Here is a 22,883-nt window from a genome sequence, read left to right on the forward strand (position 1 = left end):
CAGTTAAAAGAGCACTGGCTGCTCTTGCAGAGGACCCTGGTTCAATTCTTAGCACTCACATGGCAGCTAACAACTGTCTGTAACTAGTTCTAGGGGATCCGACACCCTCTTCTGACCTCCATGGTCATTGCATGACATGGGTGCATTTATACACATGCAGGCAATACACTTGGACACATAAAATAAAAATAAAATATTTTTATAAGCGTGTATTGTCTGCATGTAGGTAAGTGCACCTGTGTTGTGCGATGCCCACGGAGGTCAGAAGAAGCTGTTGGGTCCCCTGGAACTGGAGTTACAGACAATTGTTAGTTGCCATGTGGGTGCTGGGATTCAAACCCAGGTCTTCTGCAAGAACAGCCAGTGCTCTTAACTACTGAGCCATATCTCTAACCCCCAAAAATATTTTTTAAAAAAGATGTGAACAGTGATTTACCCCCTTCTCACCAATGCTGAAGGACACGCTTTCTGTGGGCGCTGAGGCCCTCCGTCTGCTGTGGGGCTCACCTGCCATCTTTTCTCTGCCAGCTGCTGCTGCTGCACTATAAGGCCAGCACCGAGGTGCTGGACAACAACGGGAATACTCCGCTCCACCTGGCCTGCACCTATGGGCACGAGGATGTAAGTGGACCTGCTGCTACCCAGCTGCTGTCTTCACTCTCTCACACATGGGAAAATCAGCATTGCTACCAAGTTCAAAGCTGTGTTTTGTTTTGATAACTATAGGAGCATTGAATATTCAATTAAAAAATGTTATTTAATGTGTCTGAGTGTTTGCCTGCATGAATGTAAATGCACGTGTGCATGTAGTGCCCTTGTAGGCCAGAAGAGGGAGACACGTTCCTTGGAACTAGAGTTAGGAATGATTGTTAGCCACCATATGGGTGCTGGGAACTGAACCCAGGTCCTCTGCAAGAGGAGCCAGTTCTCTTAACTCCTGAGCCATCTCTCTAGCCCTGGACATGTATTTAAAAAATATATTATTAATTTTTTATTATAATGTGTGTATGTGGTATGTATGTGGTATGTATGTGTTTGCATGTGCCATGGCATGCATGTAGAGGTCAGAGGACAACTGTGTGGAGTGGGTTCTCTCTTTCCACTTTTACTTGGGGTTCCAGGGATCAGACTCAGGTCGTCAGGCTTGCACAGCAAGAGCTTTACCCGCTAAACTATCCTGTCCTGTAATTTTTTAAAAATTAAAACAAGTTGAGTATATTACAGATGCTCTATCGAACCACAGAAATCTAACATGTAATTTCTTACCCTGAAGTTAAACCATGTCACTCATCTCTGCTGCCATCTGGCTCTTAACTTTGTGCATATTTCTTTTACAGTAGTGTCTAGGAATTTTGTGATTTCGTCACTCGCCACCTTAATATGCATGTGTGAGCTTAGATGTGCATATTTCCCTTCCCTTTTCAGACTTACATAGAGTTAGATACATGTAGAGTTTAGTCTGGGTCTTGTGGTTGGCATATAAAATTGGTATTATCCTATACATTTTTGGGGGGTAGGGGGTGGGCCCATGGTGTAACCCAGGATAGCCTTAGACACCCAATCCTCCTGCTTCAGTCTCTTCAGAGAGTGCTGGGATCACAGGGGTACACCAGCATGCCCATCTGGAGATCGTCTTGAACTGACCTGTATCTAAATTTATATAATTGCTCTTCATAGTAAGAAGAGACATTTCCAAATCATAGTTTGAACTAGCCATGTGCATATAACTTTCTTGATACATACTTGTTTTTCCCTCCCTCTGAGGTTCATTTCGGATGGTTCTGAACACACTGTACAATTTCGTTTTCTTAAATATTTTTCTGATATGTATGATTAATTTCCACTTGTCCAACTTTTCTTTTCTTTTTTTTTCTTTGCAAGTTTGAAAATTATTTTCTATTTTTGGCTTTTTGAGATAGGGGCTCCCTATGTAGCCCAGGCTGGCCCCAAACTCCTGCTCCTTCTGGCTCAGCTTCTCAAATGCTGAGATTATAGGCATAAACCTCCTATTTCTTCTCGATTAACAATTAGTGTTACTGGTTTGTTCTTGTTTTGTTTTGTTTTGGTTGGCATTGGGAATTGTCCCCAAGGCTTCCTTGAGTGCTAGACAAGGAGACACGTGCTCTACCACCAAACCACACCCCCAGCCCTCACTGGGGGATCCTAGACAGGTGCTATACCACTGAGTCAGGCCCCCAGCCCCTCACTGGGAGATTCTAGGCAGAAGCTCAACCACCGAGCCACATCCCCAACCCCTCACTGGGGGAGTCTAGGCAACTACTCCTGAGTTTACTGAGTTCTTTTGAAAAAAATGAAGTGTCCTGATGAGGGAATGTGGAGCTCTTGAATTGTAACTGCCTGCTTCTGTGCTTTGGCTCAGCTAATTGATCCTCAGTTAAAGCAGGACATGGACACTACCCTAGACTTGGATGGTAGGAACCGTGCTCTCTCAATGTTTTTGCAGTGTGTGAAGGCGTTGGTTTATTATGATGTACACTCCTGCAGACTGGATATTGGCAATGAGAAAGGAGACACGGCCCTGCACATTGCTGCGAGGTGGGGTTACCAGGGCATCATAGAGACGCTGCTGCAGAACGGAGCCCCCACAGAGATCCAGAACAGACTGAAAGAAACACCGCTCAAGTGTGCATTGAATTCAAAGGTAGTGCTCTCCTTTTCTGAGCAGCAATGTGACTATAAAAAAAATCAGCGTTCAGAGATTGGCCGTTCTCCGCAAATGTGCATAACACCACTGAGGGCTGTTTGGCCTGCATCCTCTCTGATACCTTTGTTAATGGGTTTTACTTACTGATGTGATTCTCGGTTTTCCTGACAGTTTTTCTTAGTGTAGTTGTAAGAGCTGCTTGCAGCAGACTTGGCCCCAGCCCTGAGTGCTGGGGATGTACCAGCCAATGGACAGTGTGAGAATGGGGCAGTGGCCGTAGACGAAGAGCACAGAGAGGAAGTGGAGTCATTCAAAACACTGCAGAGCCGAGCTGTTTTGTCACTTCATCTCTGCCTCTAGAAACTTCATTCTCATTTGACCAAAACTTCAATTAATCATTTAATTGAGAGTCTGAGGCTCAGTATGGAGCCAAGGCTGGCTTTGAATTCACAGAGATCTATCTGCCTCTGCCTCCCAAGCATTGGGATTAAAGACCTGTGCCATCACTCCCAAGTCCCCACAACCTTTTTAATTGCATTTATTTATACTAGATGTCAGTTTACTTCAAGCCTGGTGATGCTGGGTTTACAAAGCAATTGTCTCCTAGTTTTCCCTAGTTATTATTTTTCCTTTTTTTAAAAAGTTGCAAATCCAACTTGCCCACATTAATGTTAGCACCAGTTAAGATGGTGCTTACTGTGATGGATGCTGAATGCTGATGTTCTAGCCCATTATCCCTTTTACCTTGACAATTCACATTAAAGTTTAACAACAAAAAAGGGTCTTAAGGGGCTGGAGAGCTGACTCAGTGGTTAAGAGCACTGGCTCCTTTTGCAGAGGATATGGGTACAGTTCCCAGCACCCACCCATCTGTAACTCCAATTCCAGGGAATCCAATGCCCTCTTCTGGCTTCTGTGAGCATTGAACATATGGCAAAACATTCCTACATGTAAAATTGAAGTGAAATGCCAAAAAAATTTTTTTTGATTTTTTTTTTTTTTTTTAAGACAGGATCTCCCAGTAGCCCCAGCTGACCAGGAACTCTCAGAGATCCACCTGTCTCTCTGCCTCCTAAGTGCTGGGATTAAAAGCGTGCGCCACCACACCTGGCTCAAAAAATAATTTTTTTTAAAGAAAATTTAAAAAAAGAGTCTTAGGTCCTGCAGCCCTCCCATACCCTTGGGCGGTTGGGAAAAATCAGGACTTCCTCCTCTTCAAGAAACTAAGGTTGAGTCAGACATGGTGGTGTAGGCCTGTCATCCTAGCACCTAGGAAGTTGGCCTGGGAGATCTGGTCTCAAAAAAAAAAAATTGGGAAAAATTTCAACAGTCACTTGTTTTTAATTAGCTTTAACATTTTAAATTTTTATTTCATGTGTATGCACGTGCCACAGCATGTGTGTGGAGGTCAGAGGGCAACATTGTGGGAATTGGTTCTCTCCTTCCACCATATGGGTCCTTGGGATTGGGCTCAGATCATCATATTTGGCAGCAAGTACCTTTACCCACTGAGTCATCTCACCATCCCCCTAAAATTAGCTTTAAAATTTATTTATTTTTATTTTAGGTGTATGAGTGTTTTGCCTGCATGTATGCAAGTGCACCTATGTCATGTAATACCTGCAAAGGCCAGAAGAGGGTGTCAGATCCCCTATAACTGGAATTATGGATGGTTGTTAGCTGCCGTGTGGGTTCTGGGAACCAAACCCAGGTCCTCTACAGGAGCAGCCAGTGCTCTTAACCTCTGAGCCATCTCTCTTTAGCCTGTAATTGGCTTTTTGGTGGATCTAAGATTCTTGCTGTTCTGACTTCTGGAGGACTGGCAGCAGCAGGTGCTGGGATGCTGGTGGCTTATTGCAGTGCATCTCATTCCATGCCTGTCTTGTCCTCATTGCCCCCTAGATTCTGTCTGTAATGGAAGCCCATCATGTGTCCTGTGAAAGGCCTTCCAAGGTAAGTCCACAGGTCTGGCCTCATTGGTGACCCTGGAACTCAGCATGTCTCCTCTGGGCCTGACGTGGCCATGTGCCCATGTCCCTTTTCTTGCCTGGACTGCCTTCCTGCAGGTCCCTTCACAGTCCCCTCCACATTCCATGGATTCCATCAGCCAGGGCTCCTCCACCTCCAGCTTTTCTTCCATGTCGGCAAGCTCTAGGCAAGAGGAAATCAAGAAGGACTACAGGGAGGTGAGCCTTCTAGATGGGAGGACCCCAGTGTTGTGGCAGCCAGTGGAAGCACTATAGGCTGACCAGAACTGTCTGTCAGCCAGCTTGACAGTTGCTGGGCAGCTGGTCTTTGCTGAGTGAAGATCACTGCCTTTGAGGCGCACCCAGCCGTGTCTCATGCCACAGGTTTTCTGGATGCTTGTTACTTCTGTTGTGATTTTATTATTTAAGTTCATTTCTGGAGCTGGAGAGATGGCTCAGGGTTATTAGCACTGACTGCTCTTGCAGAGGATCCAGGTTCAGTTCCCAGCACCCATATGGTGGCTAACCCATATGTCTATAACTTCAGTTCTAGGGGATCTTACACCCTCTTCTGGCCTTCATATGCATTGCCTGACACAGGTGTACTTACATACAGGCAGGCAAAACACTCATACACATAAAATAAAAATAAATAAGAATTAAAAAACAAATTCATTTCTGGGGCTGGAGAGACAGCTCAGCAGTTAAGTGTGTCTTGTTCTTGCAGAGCACCTGGGTTCAGTTTCTAGTACCCACACGGTGGCTCCGACACCTGCTTCTGGTCTCCCCAGTCACCAAGCACACACATCATGCATATATAAACATGCTTGAAAAATGCTTAATCTATGTAAAACAAAAATAAATAAATCTATAAAAAAAGCATTTCCCTAACATTCTTTTCCTTCCATTAAGGTAGAAAAACTTCTAAGAACAGTTGCTGATGGAGATCTAGAAATGGTGAGTTTTTAGAAGAGGGTTTCTTTTTTCCGTTACTGTGACAAAATACCCAGCAGAAGCAGTGAAGAGAGGGAGGTTTTGCTTTGCCTCATGGTTGCAGCAGTGGATGGTGGTGGAGAGGGCGTGGTGACAGGAGCAGGTGGCAGTGGCTGTTCACAGGGTGGACCAGGAAGCATCGGGAGCAAGCGAGAACCAGGGGCTGGTCTAACCTGCAAAGGCTGGTCAGTAGTGAATGACAGCTGTCAGCCCAGCCAGGCCAGACTCCTCAAGGCTCCACAGCCTTCAAAATATTAATAGCACCACCAGTTAGTGAGTGCTCATTCAAAACATGAGCCTATGCATTTGAGATCCAAAGCCCTAAGGAAGAGCGTTTTCCAAAGTCACACCCCTGTTTCTTGCCTCTTTCAGCTTCTAGTTATGTGACCTCTTTGTATAGTTCCACCAAGTATGGTTCATTTGGTACACACTCCGCCACGGTGATGTTGTTTGCCCAGTAAGGAACAGCATAGCAAATGTGAACCACACCTTTTGGACATTTCTGCTCTGGGAGTGCAGTGAGATGCTGGCAGGACTCCAGACCAGGGTGATGGGAAGAGGAGGAGTTGGAAAGCCAAAGCCACGCTGCATGGGGTTCTGTGGCAGTTGTGGACACTTGGGACTCCCAAGCCAGCAGGCTGAGGCCTGAGGCTTGGGGCTCTGGGAGTCACAAGCAAAAGACAAGAATTAAGGGATGTCAGCGGCCATGGAACCTTCTTAAGGTTCTTGTGGGCAGTTTCCATTAGCTCTCTGAAAGGAATATGTCTTCACTCTTTACAGAGCAGTGAATTAGGAGCTTAGTAAATTAGGAGCTCTGGACAAGTAATCTTCCAAGGGTGCATCGCAGCTGTTGAGTGCTTTTCACTGATGACCAAGGGAAGTTGTGTTAGTCCTTTGGTTGTCACTGTGACAGTGCATAACAAGTTCAGCTTGAGAGAGAGTAGATTACTTTTGGTTTATGATGGTTTCAGAGGACTGACCACAGTCACTTGGCCCTGTGCATTTGGGCAGAACATCATGGTGATGGACACTTGTGTGTGGCAGAGATGCATCTTCATCTATGATGGATAAAAAGCTGAGAGAGGAGGCCTATGAGATGGCTCAGAGAGTAAAGATGCTTGCCCCATGTCCTTGTTTCGTGTCTCTGTTGCTGTGATAAGCATCAGTACCAAAAGCAACTTGAGGAGGCAAGGGTTGGTTTCATCTTACAGGTTACAGTCCATCATCAAGGGAAGCCAGGCAGGAACTCAAATGCACAGGCTGAGACTGTGGAGGAATGCTGCTTACTGACTTGCTTCCCCTGGCTTGCTCAGCTACTATTTATTTATTTATTTATTATATTTTATGTATATGAGTGTTTTGCCTGCATGTATGTGAGCATACCATGTGTGTGCAATGCCTGTAGAGGCCAAAAGAGGGTATCAGATCCCCTGGAACTGGAGTTATGGGCAGTTAGATGTTAGGACCTGAACTCAGGTCCTCTACAAGAGCTGCCAGTGCTCTTAACTGCTGAGCCATCTCTCCAGCTCCTTAGCTATTTTTCTTACATAGCCCAGGCCCACCTGTCTAGGGATGGCACCACCCATGGTGGGCTGAGCACTCATACATCAAAGAAAAATTAGGAAAATACCCCCACAGACATGCCCAAAGGCCATTCTGATGGAGGAAATTCCTCAGTTGAGGGTCCCTCTTCCCAGGTGCCTCTAGTTTGTGTCAAGTTGAGAAAAACTAGCCCCCCCCAAGCCTGATGATGTGAGTTCAAGCCCTGGAACCCATGTAAATGTGGTAGGAGAGAACCAACTCCACTTAATTGTCCTCTGCTGTAACTCCCACATATGTGCTGTGGCATGTGTATACATCTCACATGAACACACAATAATAATAAACAGAACATTTCAAGGTAGGGAGAGTTGGAGATCATATCCCCGATCGCAAGGACTCAACCAGTGACCTACTTCCTCCAACTAGACCCCTAAAACAGCTCCTAGCTAGAGCCTGTGGAGGACATTCCATATTCAACCCATAGCAGAGCTGGTGCACAGGAATTATGGGTCTGATTCTTCTAGTCTCTGTCCATCAGAATAACACAGGACCTGGAGGACACAGGTGTCTGTGCCTAGCTGGTGGTAGGCTGCTCCCCCCATGAGACCAGCTCCAGGAGAAACAAGCATTCCATGCCGACACACACAAAAAATGTCTTTGAGTATCTCAGAGCCACGGACATAGTCTGTGTGCAGAAACAACAACTATCCCAACTTATGACCCAACTGCTCTGCCTCTCACTGGGGGCCGGTGGGGCTCAGGCCACATAGAGAAGGGATGAACAATGACAGCCTGCACAGTGCCCTAGGCCCTCCTGGTGCCTGTGCATCCCAGCCCTCTCGAGACCACCTGCCCATCAGATTCCCATCTTATCTTGCTCCCCACATCCTGCTTGAGATAGGCAGTCAAATGCTCTACCACTGAGCTATGCCCCTGCCACCTGAGATCTGGGCCATCTTGGCCTGGTGGTTGCCACCCCTGCATAGGCCGTAGAAGGGGGAAGCTCTGTCCCCCTTGCTGACCTGTGCTGACCCCTTGACACTTGACCCTGTGGCCTAGAAATGTGCTTTTCTTGCTGCTTTCTTTTCTCAAACGTGTTATTACTAATTTTCTTTTTGGAGATAGGATCTTACTTTGTAGTACAGGCTGGCCTTGAACTTGTGATCCTCTTGCCTCGGCTTCCTGAGTGCTGGGATTCCAGGTGTGTGACACCACACCTGCGCTCTTTTTCTCATTTTGGATCCTAACCACTAGCCTTTCTGGAACCTGCATGTGGCTTGTCTGGTGGTTGCTTTGCTTTTATATGCATGTGGCAGTGGAAGGGCCCTGGCGTGGGGTCAGGGAGCCTGGGTGTGCTCTGGAACATGGCAATGAGCTCTCAGGATGAGCTTGCTGAGGATGGTGAGGGAGGGTTTGGAGCCACCCTGTGGGGCGTGGCAAGATAGGCCTGGTTAGATGACTCCTGATAGGAGTGTGTACTATAGGTCAGGGTCAGAAAGCCTGTTCCCCATGCAGCTTCTCTGGGCCTGTCTTAAGATAGGGGAAAAGCACCTGCTGTGGTGGTGCATGCCTTTAATCCCAGCACTCAGGAGGCAGATCTCTGTGTAATCGAGGCCAGCCTGGTCTACATAGTGAGTTCCAGGCCAGACGGGGCTACAGGGAGACCCTGTCTCAAACAAAACAAAACAGGAGGAAAGACTAACATGCTAGAAAATGGTGCGTTAATCCTTTATGTCACCTCGAAGACTTAGGTCTGAACATGAGTGAATCCCAGAATACTTGTTGGTGATCAGACACCTTGTCAATGACTGTGATGACTCAGGAAGGAATGGATTTGGGAACTGTTCAGTGCATGCACATGTGTGCGTGCGTGCATGTGTGTGTGTGTGTGTGTGTGTGCACGTGTGTGCGTGTGTCTCTCTGTCCATAGCTGGGGACGACACCAGGATAATTTTGCGTTCCCATTCCTTCTCACTGCCCACCACCAGGTGCGTTACCTTTTGGAGTGGACAGAGGAAGACCTAGAAGACATGGACAGCACTGTCAGCACAGCGGAGCTTGAATTCTGTCACCCCTTGTGCCAGTGCTCCAAGTGTGCTCTGGCCCAGAAGGTTAGGCATTGCCTGTGTCTGTGGGGTGGGCTGGGGTGGGTGGTACATGTTTCTTTCTGCTTAGGAAGGTTCTCTGCTTCTAAGCTGGGGAATACCCTTAGAGGAATACCTTAAGCCTAGGGGGCTGGGGTTAGTTAACTGAGTGGAGAGCACCAGCCCTAGAGCAGACCTCATCAAGGTTTGCTGGCATCACTATTTTTTTGATGTTCTGATAGGCACGTGTAGTGCTAACTTGGGGTTCACTTTGCATTTTCCTAATGGAGAGTGCTGTTGCAATTTTGTCATGAGCCTTGCTGAGATGTCCTCCCTGCGTAGTCTTGATTGTGCCCTTCAGCTGACACATGACTTCAGTGTCATCGTGTGAGTCTATTTCTGGATTCTCTTCTTGGTTCCATGGACCTGTGTGTCCCTCCTCTGCTTCCCGGATGACACTGGGTCAAGTCAGCCTTACCACCAGGTGTAACCATTCCTCCTCATCCGTTCTTTGCAGGGTCATTGTAGCTATGCCTTTCCATGGGCTTCTTAGAATTAGTTCATCAGTGTCTATGAGCACATACACACAGAGCTGGAGAGATAGCTGTCTGCTCTCCAGAGTATCTGGGTTCAGCTCCCAGCACCCAGATGGTGGCTAATAGCCATCCATAACTCCAATTCCAGGGGATCTGATGCCCTCTTCTGACATTTCATGCACGTGACACACATCATTCCTGCATGCAAAACACTCATACATATAAAAAATAAATTAAAAAAATATTTTTAAAGAACATACACACACACACACCCAAAAAAAAACAAAACAAACCTCCCTGAGATTTTGATAGGCAGTGCACTAAGCCCATGGGTCAATGTGGGAAGAAATAACATGCTTACCACATTCATCTTCTGTGAGCCTGCTCTGTTTTGGGGGGATTTTTTTGGGGGGGTCTTTTTGAGACAGGGTCTCCCTGTAGCCCCAGCTGTCCTGGAACTCTCTATGTAGACCAGGCTGGCCTTGAACTCACAGAGATCCACCTGCCTCTACCACCCAAGTGCTGGGATTAAAGGCATGCACCACCACACCCAGCTGAGCCTGGTCTCTTTCTCCAAATATTTTGGATTTCCTTCATCTTCTTTCTATAATTTTTAGCATACAGTGCTCTCGTCTGTGTTTTTTAAAAAGTATTTCCCTTTCTTCTGAGGAGCTATGAATGGTGTTATGTATATAGTGTGGATTTGCAGTGTAGCTATGCAAATATGGGTGCATACATCCCATATTAAGAAAATTAACTTGCCTTTACATAAGAGAAGGGTGTTATCATTTGTATTTTTTTAAATTACTATTTTATATTTATGAGCGTAGTGCCTGCATGTAGGTAAGTGCACCCATGTCGTGCAGTGCCTGCAGAGGACAGAAGAGGCTGTTGGATCCCCTGGAACTAGAGTTGCGGACAGTTGTTAGCTGCCATGTGCGTGCTGGGAATCAAACTTGGGTCCTCTGCAAGAATAGTCAAGTGTTCTTAACCGCTGAGCCATCTCTCCAGCCCCTGTCCTTTGTATTGTAAGATAATATAGCTTCCAACAGAAGCTTCAACCAGGTTATTCTTAACATAGGAATATAAAATGGCGGGCGGGGCATGGTGATGCATGCTTTCAATCCCAGCACTTGGGAGGCAGAGGCAAATGGATCTCTCTGAGTTTGAGGCTAGCCTGATCTACATAGCAATTTCTAGACCAGCCAGGGCTACATAGTGAGACCCTGCCTCAAAAACAAATAGACTGTAAACCCACACGTATCTGTTTACATAGGTACATGCATGCATTACAGGCTAGGATCTGCATACGAGGGTGCACATGCAGTATTTTCCCTTCTTGAGGTTGGCTGACCTTGCTTAACATTATAATTCTAGGTCCCTCCATTTTCCTGTAAATTTTGTGATTTCATTTTTCTTTAGAGCTGAATAATATTCATCTCTATGTGTGCACTAGATTTTTATTACTTTCATCGTTTGATGGACAACTAGGTTGATTCTATCCTATAACATTTAGAAAGGAGAACAAGAAAAGGTAATTTAAAAAGGCGCACTAATGAGTTCATGTGTGTCGCAAAGCTCCTGTACGTCCTCTGAATTCTGTCTCAGGAGATATACATTTTTTATGTGGAATGGGTCTTGGATGGGGGTGTTCACATGTGATCCATGCAGACTGTGGCCTTCCTTGCAAGGAAATCTAAATTTTAATTATGTTTTATCAGTCTTTTAATACTTCTCTGTGCTTGTTTTGTGTGAATACTAATAAACTTTAATAAAAATAGATAAATAAATGAATAGTAGAGCAGAAAGAAGGGCTGAAGAGATTTCTCAGGGGTTAAGAGCACTAACTGCTGTTGCAGAGGACCCAGGTTTGGTTCCCAGCACCCACTGGTGGTTGGCTCATAACCACCTGTTACTCCTGCTCCAGGGGATTCAATACCCTTCTCTGACATCTGTGGACTCCAGCACACACATGGCACACATAAACTAATGCAAACATACACATACACATACATATAAAAATAAAATAAAAAAAATAAGCCAGGCATGGTACCAAATGCCTTTTATTCCAGCACTTGAGACGTAGAGACCTGTGGCTGTCAGTGAGTTTGAGGCCAGCCTGGTCTACATAGCAAGTTCTAAGCCAGGACTACAAATATAAAGCAAAATAAAATAGAATAGAATAATGTTTTTTAAAAAGAAGAAAGAATCAAGCTTTTTTTTTTTTTTTTTTTTGGTCTTTTTTGAGACAGGGTCTCCCTATAGCCCCTGCTGGCCTGGAACTCACTATGTAGTAGACCAGGCTGGCCTCAATCTCACAGAAATCCTCCTGCGTCTGAATCCCGAGTAAAGGTGTGCGTCACCACCTGGCTCAGAATCAAGCATTTTTATAGTGGTAGCTTTTGTGTTTCTGTATATGACACCTTCCAGTTGGTGTGTTTGGAGTTAGGGTTGACGCACAGTGTTCCTGTGGCTATTCACTGCCCCTGGATTATTTATTGAACAGACTTTATTTCCTCCATTGAATTGCCTTCCGTGATAGGACATCATTGTAGGGGACTTATTTTATTAAAAATAGGAGTTAATCTTTTCTCTCTCATACTTCTCTGAGGAGTGGGAATTCCTTCTTGGGCAGTATTGAGTCTGGGGACCTCTGCAATCCCAAACTCTGCCTAGGAGCTGGCTGTGGAGGCCAGATGACTTCCAGACCCACAGCCTGACCTCTTGAACACTAATGCCATTTGTTTCCATCCCCTGCTTACTAGAAGCTGGCAAGGATTCCTGCCAGTGGGCTTGGTGTGAATGTGACCAACCAGGATGGCTCCTCCCCTCTGCATGTGGCTGCCCTGCATGGCCGGACAGACCTCGTCTCCCTCCTACTGAAGCATGGTGCCTATTCTGGTGCCAGAAACACAAGCCAAGCTGTCCCACTCCACCTGGCCTGCCAACAGGGCCACTTCCAGGTATGAGCTCTGTCTCCTGGGCAGCAGAATTGGGTGCTTGATTTTGGCTAGACCCTCATTTGGTTACAGTGCATGGCCAGAATGGGGTGGCAGGGGAAACCCAGAGGACAGAGCATTCCCTTCTCTCCACAGTACGACTCTGAGATGCACAGATTGGGACCCTTGTGTTTAGGTGCTCTCTGGGGGTGGGGCTGGTCCCCTCCCACATTGCCATTCAGTCTAGGTGGCCCAGGGATGTCATTGTAATTCTGACCCCAGCAAGAATTTGTCTCTTTTACTGGGGTGATAGCCAGCCACCTTACTACCTTTAAGTCTGTGCCAGTTTAGTGCTTTATGAAGTGTAGTTGAGGCTCTGACTTCACAAGAGAGAATTTTGGAATTTTAACTTTCTGTTTTGTTTTGAAACATGGTCTTAGTATGTAAATCCAAGTTGCCTTCACACTCTCAATTCTCCTGCCTCAGCCTCCCGAGTGCTCGGTTTACAGGTGTGTGCCATCATACCTGTCTTTGGAAAGATCAACTTTCTTAATGTCCCGTTTTCTTTTGCAAAGTTATCTGTGTACATTTTTCCACTATGCATCTTTTTTAAGATTTATTTTTTATTTTATATGTATGAATGTTTGCCTGCATGTATGCAAATATACATATGCATGCCTGTTGCCTGTGGAGGTCAGAAGAGGGTGTTGGATTTCCTGGAACTGTAGTTACAGACATTTGTGAGCCACCATGTGGGTGTTGGGAACCTAACCCAGGTCCTCTGCAAGAGCAACTAGTGCTCTTAACCGCTGAGTCATCTCTCCAGCCCCTACACTGTGTATTTAAAAAATTTTTTTGATCTACTTTTATGTGTATGAGTATTGCCTGCATGTATGTGAGGGCACTCACGAGTACAGTGCCTTTGGAGGTCAGAAGAGGGCATTAGATCCCCTGGAACTGGAGTTACAGGTGGTTGTTAGCTACTGTGTGGGTGCTGGGAACTGAACCCAGGCCCTCAGCAAGAACAGCCAGTGCTCTTAACCTCTGAGCCATCTCTCCAGCCCTACACAGTGGATTTTCAAAGGCAGTTCTGCATCTCTCTCAAATGCTTAGCAGAGCACTTCCCACATCATGGAGCGGTGAGGGCAACAGCTGTAGCTCTATAGGGAGCTGTGAAGACGGCAACCCTAGTGCCTGGACTTGCAGTACCAGGGCAGACCCTTGGCGATGTGAGCCCCTCCTACTTCAGTCATCTCCTTTCTCTCCCCAGTACTTGATCTTACCTTAGAGGATTTCTGTTCTGTTCTGTTCTTTTCCTTTTCTTTCTTTCTTTCTTTCTTTCTTTCTTTCTTTCTTTCTTTCTTTCTTTCTTTCTTTCTCTCTCTCTCTCTCTCTCTCTTTTTTTTTTTTTTTTGGTCTTTTTAAGACAGGGTCTCCCTGTAGCCCCAGCTATCCTGGAACTCACTATGTACCAGGCTGGCCTCAAATTCACAGAGATCCACCTGCCTCTGCCTCCCAAGTGCTGGGATTAAAGGTGTGTACCACCACCATGCCTGGCTACCTCAGAGGATTCCCATTTCCAAGTTTTTCAAAAAAAATATTTTATTATTTTTATTTTATGCATATTAGTATGTTGCCTGCACATATGTAAGTGCAGCCCTGTCATGCAATGCCTATGGAGGTCAGAACAGGGCATCAGATCCCTTGGAGCTGGAGTTACAGATGATTGCTAGCCCCCATGTGGGTGCTGGGAATCAAACCCAGGTCCTCTGCAAGAGCATCCAGTGTTCTTAACCACTAAGCCTTCTCTCTAGCCCCTCTGTTTCCAAATTTTAATTAAGATTGAAATTTTTTTCTTCTCTGGGCCAGGTGGTGAAATGTCTGTTAGAGTCCAATGCAAAACCCGATAAAAAGGACCTCAGTGGGAACACACCCCTCACTCTCGCCTGTTCTGGGGGCCATCATGAAGTTGCTGCACTCTTGCTGCAGGTAAGGCCCCTTTCTACCACACAAAGCCTTTTTCTTCTTAACAGTTCTAAGTCTTATTTTAAGATTTATTTGATTTTATTTTATGTGTATGAGTATTTTGCTTCCATGTATGTAAATATACAATGTGCACGTGGTATCCCCGGAAGCCAGAAGATGGAGTCAGATCCTGAGCTGAACTAAGCCATCTCTCCAGCTCTTACTTTTTTTTTTTTTATTACTCATTTAGTTTTTTGAGACGGGGTCTCACTATGTTAGCTTTGGCTGCCTTGGAACTCGCTATGTAGACCAAGCTGTCCTCCAATTCACAGACATCCACCTGCCTCTACCTCACCAGCATTGGATCCCCTGGAGTTGGAGGTTGTGAGCTGCCCAACATGGGTGCTTAGAACCAAACTCGGGTTTTCTGCAAGAGTAGCAAGTACCACGTCTTAGCCCCCAGGGTTTTATTTTTGTAACTGTTACCTTCTATTTAAGCAGCCTCTCCCTCCCCCCATACTGTCAAAAGCTACAATGAGCATCTTTGTTCATAAACTCTTTTTGCTTAGCGTTTCTTTTATCCACAATTTACGATACATCTTTCCTTTTTAATGTAGAAATTTGTTGAAGAAGATGAAGAAATTGAAAGAATTTATAGCGAACCATATGCCTATAATCCCAGTACTCAGGAGGCTAAGTTTGATGCCAGTCTGGGCCTCATAGCAAGCTTGAGGCTGGTCTGGACTGGACTATGTAGTGAGACCATCTCAAAAAAAGAATTTTTTGGACCGGGGAGATGGCAAAGGAGATGAAAGCACTTGTGTACAAGCCTGATGACCTGAATTCCATCCCTGTAACCCACATAAAAAGCCAAATACGGTGTTTCCATGTCTGTGTTTCATGTCTGTGATTCCCAATGCTCCTACAGTAAGATGGGAAATGGGAGGAGAGACCTTGCCTCAAAAACAAGGCCGAAGGAAAGAACCAACTCCGAAGAAGCTGTCCTTTGACCTTCACGCCCGCCAAGTGCACTTGCTCGCGCTCTCAAAATAAATAAACCTTCAAAAAGTATTTCATAGTGAACACTCACAGTGTCTGCACGTACTGTCCTGTTTCTCTCTGTAGCATGGGGCCTCCATCAATGCTTCCAACAACAAGGGCAACACAGCCCTGCACGAGGCTGTGATAGGGAAGCACGTCTTCGTGGTGGAGCTGCTTTTGCTGCATGGAGCATCCGTTCACATCCTGAACAAGAGGCAGTACACGGCTGTCGACTGCGCTGAGCAGGTGATGGAGAAAGCTTGCGGTGTCGCGAGGCAGTCCCATGCTCCCTGGGGCTCGCTGGGGCTTCCTTGTGTTCAAACCAGATCCAAAGTATAGACAGCCTAATCTTTGGTTGTGCAGAGCTAAGTGAGTGTGGCAGGTGTCCGCTGGCATGGCTGGATCCTTGATCATTGTCACTGGTTGGTTGATGGGGTGGGCATGCTCAAAGTGCCAGGGATTATTCTTTATGGAGTAGTTTCAAAGGCCTGGGTAAAGGTGCTCCCTCTACTTGCCAACCGACCCCAGGAGGCACCCTGGTCTGGCACATGGTATATGCACCCAAATCCTCAGGGAAGTGGCATGTTAGACACCCAGAAAGGTTTGCCAGTCCTGTAGCATGATGGGGAGTTGTTTAGTTTGGGGATTCTGAGAGAGCTCGTGTCACCAGAGTGTGAACTCTCTACTGTGTAGTAGGTCTGTCATGGAGAGTGATGAGTTTGAAGGTAACTCTCCTCTCTTCCTGTCTTCGTGGTGAATCTTTGCTTTCCTACTCAGAATGGACAGTCAGTTGGCTGTTAATTGTCCCAACTGAGATGTTAAAGTCCCTGTAAATCCAACCTAATTACTAATTTTAAGGGTTGAGGCATGGTTCAGTGGTAGAGCCCTTGTCTAGAATCCACCAGTGAGGGGTTGGGTGTGGCTCAGTGGTGGAGCACTTACTTGCCTAGACTCCCCCAGTAAGAGGCTAGGGACATAGCTCAGTGGTAGAGTGTTTGCCTAGCATGGATAAAGCCCTGGTTTCCATCTCTAGCACCTCAAAAAAAAAAAAAAAAAAAAAAAAAAAAAAAAAAAAACCCCGAAAAAAAAAAAAAAAAAAAAAAAAGCTCCCAAATATTGTCTCCAGTGGCATTTCTTAAACCTGGATATTGTCTTCATCTAGAGATTAAGTATACTTTAAAAAGATGTGTAACATAAAGAGGGAGGGAATATGGTGGTTAATTTTAGGTGTTCCCTTGGATGGGTTGAGCTGTGCCCTGTTGGTTGGTAGAAAACTGTTTCTGGATATGTCTGTGAGGGTTGATACTTTTTTTTTTAACAGAATTGAAACATTTTCAAAACTTTTCATTTACTACTTGCTCAATGGATGATGCTGAGTAAGTTCTATTGAGTAATGGGTGGTAGCTTCAATAGCCTCCTGTAAACGCATCATGTCAGTATCCGAACCTATTGTGCATACCCTACTGTGCAGCTCTGTGCAGCTGTGTAGAGTAGCTTCAGGCCTCAGCTGCAGTACCTGGTGAAGCCAGAGCGTCTTCCAAATGAAGAGCACGGTGTTTTGGAGACAGTCTCACTATGTTGCCCAGGCTTGAACTCCTGGGCTCAAACCTGTTTCCTGCCTCAGCCTCCCAAGTGCTGGGACAATAAGCATGTGGCAGGGCTTCAGCACTAGGTCTGTGGCCTCAGAGTTTGTTTTCAGTTTCTGAGCTCTGGGGGAAGGTTACAGTTGTGCCAATAGTGGCATTTTGATAGAAACCCAAGTAATAATCTATTGAGAAAACATTTAAGAATTTAGTGAACTTTTCCCTTTTAAAATTGTAGAATTCAAAAATAATGGAGTTGCTTCAGGTAGTACCAAGTTGCGTTGCTTCGTTAAATGACATCGATGAGACAGACCACAAGGAGTACGTGACTGTTAAGATCAGGAAAAAATGTAAGTGTTTCTAGTCTAAATCCTCACGTTGGGTTCATTTGGAAATTCATGGATAATTGCCAAGGTTTTTGTTTTGTTTAGAAATATTTTGTTTATTTTATTTGTATTTTTTACATGTATGAGTGTATTGCCTGCATGTGCATCCATGTTGTGTAGTGTCCACAGAGGTCAGAAGAGGGCATCGGATCCCCTGCAACTGGAGTTATGGTTGTCAGCCACCATGTGGGTGTTGGGAATTGAACCTGGGTCCTCTGCAAGAGCAGCCAGTGCACTTAACCACCGAGCCATCTCTCCAGCCTGAATTTAAAAAAAATTTTATTATTTTTATTTTATATGTATGAGTATATTGCCTGCATGTGTGTAAGTGTACCCATGGCATGCAATGCCCTTGGAGATCATAAGAGGGCGTTGGATTCCCCTGGAACTGGAGTTAAGGACAGTTGTTAGATGCCATCTGGATGCTGGGAATCCCTCTTAACCACTGAGCCATGTCTCCAGCTCCCGTAGTTGCTGGGCTTTAGTGTGTGTGCATATGCATGTGTGTATGCATGTAAGTACATGTTCTTGTGTGTGAGCATGTCTATGTGTGCTTGTTTGTAGAATTCAGAAGTCAACCTCAGGTGTCATTTCTCAGGAGCTGCGCACCTTGGAGCTTGCTGAGTAGGCTAGGCTGACTGGTCAATAGGCTCTGGAGATCTGCCTGTCTCTGCCGCCCTAGAACTAGGATTACAAGCGCATGCTACCATGCCCAGCTTTTTTAGGTGGCTTCTGGGGCTCAAACTCAGGCCCTCATGCTTGCATGGCAACTGAGCTATCTCCCCCAGTCCTTCATTGTGTGTGTGTGTGTGTGTGTGTGTGTGTGTGTGTGTGTGTTTTGAAGTGCTGGGCATGACCCCAGGACCTCATATATACTACTGCTGAGCCACACCTGCAGCCCTGGTTTTCATTTCATTGTAAATGAAAAATGTAATTATTGGCATTAGTAAAAGAGTTCTAGGGACCGCAGACGCCATGCTCTGTTCTGGTTTCCTCCAATGAGGAGCTTTATTTGAACTAGTTTTCTGGTTGAGTGTAATCATGACTCCTGAGGAGTTGGACACAGTCAGCATTAGCTTTACCGTCAGGCCTCTCTCTTTGCCATCTGGAGAGAGCAGCCGTCTTCGTAGCTGGTGCCCTGCCTCCTGTTCTAAAGCCTGGTGTTCTGCACATTTCCTGGACATCCGGGGTGAATGCTAGCTTCCTTAAAAGGTCTTGTTCCTTCTGTGTGTGGTGATGGGGATGCGGCCTCCACGGCATTGCACACACTGGGTGAGTGTCCCAGCACTGAGCCCCACTAAAGAGGGTGATGGTTATTAGAACAGCACCTGCCACATGATGGCGGGAATAAGTATTTTCTTCCTTTTAAAAGTTAGTCCATAACTCCAGTTCCAAGGGATCTGATGCCCTCTTCTGGCCTCCATGGGCATTGCATTCATGGCGTACTTACATGCATGGTTGCAAAACACTCAGATACATAAAGTAAAAATAATAAACAAAATATTTTTTAAAGTTATTTAGATGCTAGAGAGATGGCTCAGTGGTTAAGGACACTGACTGCTCTAACAGAGGACCCGAGTTTGGTTCCCAGCACCCACATGGTGGCTAACAACTGTCCATAGCTCCAGTTCCAGGGAATCTGACTCCCTCTTCTGGCCTCCATGGGCATTGTACACGTCATGTACTTACATACATGGACACAAAGTACATTGAAAATTATTTTTTTAAAGTTATTTAAAAGGGATTCTTGTTTTAGGAGCTTTTAAAAATAGTTTTGGCCAGGCATGGTGGTGCATGCCTTTAATCCCAGCACTCAGGAGGCAGAGGCAGGTGGAGCTCTGTGAGTTCCAGGCCAGCTGGGGCTACAGGAAGACCCTGTCTCAAAAAGACCAAAAAAAAAAAGAGCTTTGAATGCAATTGCAATAATGTAGTTAAACCCCTCCTCACCTCCCTAGATAATCATGAGGTGGCCCTGCCATAACTGGGGAGTATCTGTGTATTGGGGTTTTATCTTTGTGTCACAGGGGTTCACCTAGTCAAAAACAGCTATTTTCCCCCCAGCTAGCCTAGAACTCACTATGGAGACTAGGCTGGCCTCGAACTCACAGAGATCCACCTGCCTCTGTGTCCCCAGTGCTGTGACTAAAGGTATGCACCACCACACCCAGCTCTGCTAATAGGCTTTTAAAGAAAATTCACTGCTTAATTTTCTAAATTTTGTTAAACTAAGAAATCAGGGCGTTTGTGTGTATTCTGCAGCCTTAAAACCACCTTCTTTTTTTTTTTTTTTTAAGTTTTCAGATGTTTTTTTGATGTTTTATTTTTTATTCACAGGGAACTCAAAAATGTATGACTTACCAGATGAGCCTTTTACTAGGCAGTTTTGCCTTGTTCACTCAGGGGGTCGGTTTCCGTGAGTATCTAGTTTTAAGTTAACTTTTGTGCTGTTGATTCTGCAGTTTGCTTACCTTGGAAGCTGGGGGATGTGCGGCTGCAGTTGGTCACACAATGCTGCCACCTTGTGGCCAACTGTTAACCCAGACTACTTAGTTTGGTTTACTTTGGGTTCATAACTTACTTTATCTTGGGTTTCAGGGAAAGGACTTCCCGGGAGATCATGGCAAGGGATAGAAGTGCACCTAATCTCACAGAAGGGTCTTTGCATCAGGTGAGTTATTAAACATTGGCTTATAATTTTAATTTTTACAGTCTTTTTCTAAAGTTACCCACAATAAGCCTCTTTCCCCTTGACAATCATCTTCATTAAGCTCCTTCATTGAAAGAATTAACAACAATTAAAAAACGCAGTTCTTCAGTGGGGCAGACAAGAGAATGGGTAAATTTAAAATGGCAGTCCTGGTTTAAAATGGCAGTCCCGGCTGAGTATGATGGTCACATCTTTGATCCCGGCACTTGGGAGGCAGAGGCAGGCAGATGTAGGCAGATGTCCATGAGATTGAGGCCAGCCTGGTCTACATAGCAGGTTCCAGGCCGCTTAAGGCTACAGCGAGACGCCGTCTAAGAAAGAAAGTTACAGTTCTGAGCAGAGAAAGTGAGGGAGAAGTAGAAAGTCGTGGCGTGTGTGGGAAGTTGCCAATGTGTACAGTAGGTACAACAGCGTGGATTTCACTGTTTTAGTCTGTAAGGAAGAGCTGTATGTGTCTGCGCAGGTGAGGAAGCCACACGTACAGTGACGTGTGACACTGTTCTTGCTGTGCTGCCTCCCTCTTGCTCTGAGTCAGTCAGTGAGCCAGAGAAGCCTGTTTTGCTGTCTTTTAAGTGGCCCTTCTCAGAAACATGCCATTCTCAATTGCTGACAAAGGGCCAGCATACATGTCACAGGCTTGCTGGGACATTTTAGAGAATTCAGGTGATTCTTATTGGTGTAATAAATTTCAGCAAGTTTTTTTTCCCTCTCTTTGGAGACAGTTTCATATTGTGGCCCAGACTGTCCTCAAACTTATGGCAGTCCTCCTGTCTCCCAAGTGCTAGGGTTACAGGTATGGGCCACCAAGCCCAGCTAGCTTGACAAATACTTTTATTTCACATTTCATCTTCTGTAGCTTTCCTTATATACCTGGGTGGGAAACCGTAAACTTCAGAACTCACTGACGTTCAATTAAAAACTCACCCTCTGTGGTGTGACTTAGAGGTTCTTACCGTGCTGATCCCGTTTCCTTGGCGGGACCAGCAATAGCACGGATTGCTTGTTACATACATGTGGAAACATGCAAAGCACTTAGTGTGACACATGTTGCATACACACATCAAACACCATCATCACAGGGGCACTAGAATGGCACTGTGTCTAGTTCCCAGCACACAGTCGACACCCTTAGGGGCAGCTGCTGTGGAGGTGGTGGTTCAAAGCATAGTGCAGTCATGAACTTAATTCTATCTTCTCTTCAGCCAGAGAAGCCGAGTGTCATGGGGAAGCAGAAAGACCTGTCAGAGCAAAGCAGATGTCAGACTTCTGAGGAAGGATTCAAAGAGAGACCTGTCGTGAGCCAGGCTGTCCCTGGACATAGGCGGATGCTCCGCAGGCACACGGTTAATGATGCTGCAGTACTCCAGGGCCCAGATATGGCTGGCCAACTAACCACACATGAGGCTAGTGTTTCCCAGTCTTAACAGTAAGGACTGAATTTGCTGCTGTGAAATGAGTATGGAGGAAGGAGGCTGAGCATGAATACAGCTTAGAACTAAGTACACTTTTAAGTAACCAGCTTGAGACTGTCCTCAGCAGAGTTCTCGAAAGCTTTTCTGTGGCTGGGCGAATGAACACAACAAAAAAGCCCTTAGCACCCTCTCTCCCCAGTTCAAAGCTAACCGATATACTTGAAAAGGAATGGACACAGCCAGCCCCTTATTCTAAGTATTCGGATTTCTTGGTTACAGGCAGAGGTTTCCCCATCAGATTCTGACCACCTTTGACTAGAAGGTGCTAAACTTATGTGGTACGGATAAGTTAGCAAACCGTGATCTAAAAGGATTCCCCCATCTGGAGGAAGTTGGAGAAGGCAATTTAGATTTTGTGATACTGTGGACACCAGGCAGAAGCATCCCCTTGGGATTAAGAGATGGAACCTGGAAACTCCTTTGCAAAGCAACACCTGTACCAGAAGATGCATAGATGCCATGTTGACGTTCTGTGAGGATCTGTCGCTCTGGTCCACACCATGCGAAAGGAACAGTTGGCCATGACTTCCAACAGTATACAGACGCTTGGTCAGTGCACGTGTGCACCTGTAGCAGTTTCTGCAGCCGCCCCTTTCCATGGAGACCGACCCTGGTCACACCTGCCAGATGGTTACTAGAGAGCAGATTTGGCACATCTTTGTCTTTTGATTCAGATTCAAAACTTTGAGCACAAACCAGGTCGTTACTTTAAATTAGAGCTTATTGCCATTTATTCCTTTTTATGAATGTCTATAGATTCTGTTATTGTTTTTATGTTACTGGTTTAGAGCCGCAAACATGGGTTCATCCTGAGTACATATTCAGAGAACTTTGTAATAGGGAAGTGGTTTTGTGCACGTCCTTGGAGAGACCTGTGTATTATAGAAGGAAAGGGATGTTTTTCTACAAAATAATTTATGACTTCTAATTTTCTAATGTGCCTTGGAAATGTGCCAAACGATGGAAAAGAAACAGTAAACTCTGATTCTTGAGCGTGTCAGCA

The 22,883-nt window shown here is 45.6% G+C and overlaps 1 protein-coding gene across 3 annotated transcripts in view; it reads left to right on the forward strand.

Annotated features, from left to right (window-relative positions):
* Ankrd27 (ankyrin repeat domain 27) overlaps window positions 1-22,883 on the forward strand; it is a 67,863-nt gene extending 44,980 nt beyond the window's left edge. Inside the window, exons 17-29 of one of the 3 annotated variants that reach the window (XM_008839471.2) lie at window positions 529-621; window positions 2,465-2,662; window positions 4,568-4,618; window positions 4,732-4,851; window positions 5,545-5,589; window positions 9,156-9,278; window positions 12,553-12,750; window positions 14,596-14,715; window positions 15,817-15,978; window positions 17,554-17,665; window positions 20,036-20,114; window positions 20,297-20,369; window positions 21,611-22,883. In XM_008839471.2, coding sequence (XP_008837693.1) covers window positions 529-621; window positions 2,465-2,662; window positions 4,568-4,618; window positions 4,732-4,851; window positions 5,545-5,589; window positions 9,156-9,278; window positions 12,553-12,750; window positions 14,596-14,715; window positions 15,817-15,978; window positions 17,554-17,665; window positions 20,036-20,114; window positions 20,297-20,369; window positions 21,611-21,832 — 1,596 coding nt within the window. In that variant the 3' untranslated portion in view covers window positions 21,833-22,883. The remainder of the gene's footprint in view (window positions 1-528; window positions 622-2,464; window positions 2,663-4,567; window positions 4,619-4,731; window positions 4,852-5,544; window positions 5,590-9,155; window positions 9,279-12,552; window positions 12,751-14,595; window positions 14,716-15,816; window positions 15,979-17,553; window positions 17,666-20,035; window positions 20,115-20,296; window positions 20,370-21,610) is intronic. The other 2 variants (XM_017799750.2, XM_029566640.1) reach the window with 2 other exon arrangements.

This window comes from Nannospalax galili, unplaced genomic scaffold, assembly GCF_000622305.1.
Source record: "Nannospalax galili isolate Female #2095 unplaced genomic scaffold, S.galili_v1.0 scaffold159, whole genome shotgun sequence".
Lineage (NCBI taxonomy): Eukaryota > Metazoa > Chordata > Mammalia > Rodentia > Spalacidae > Nannospalax > Nannospalax galili.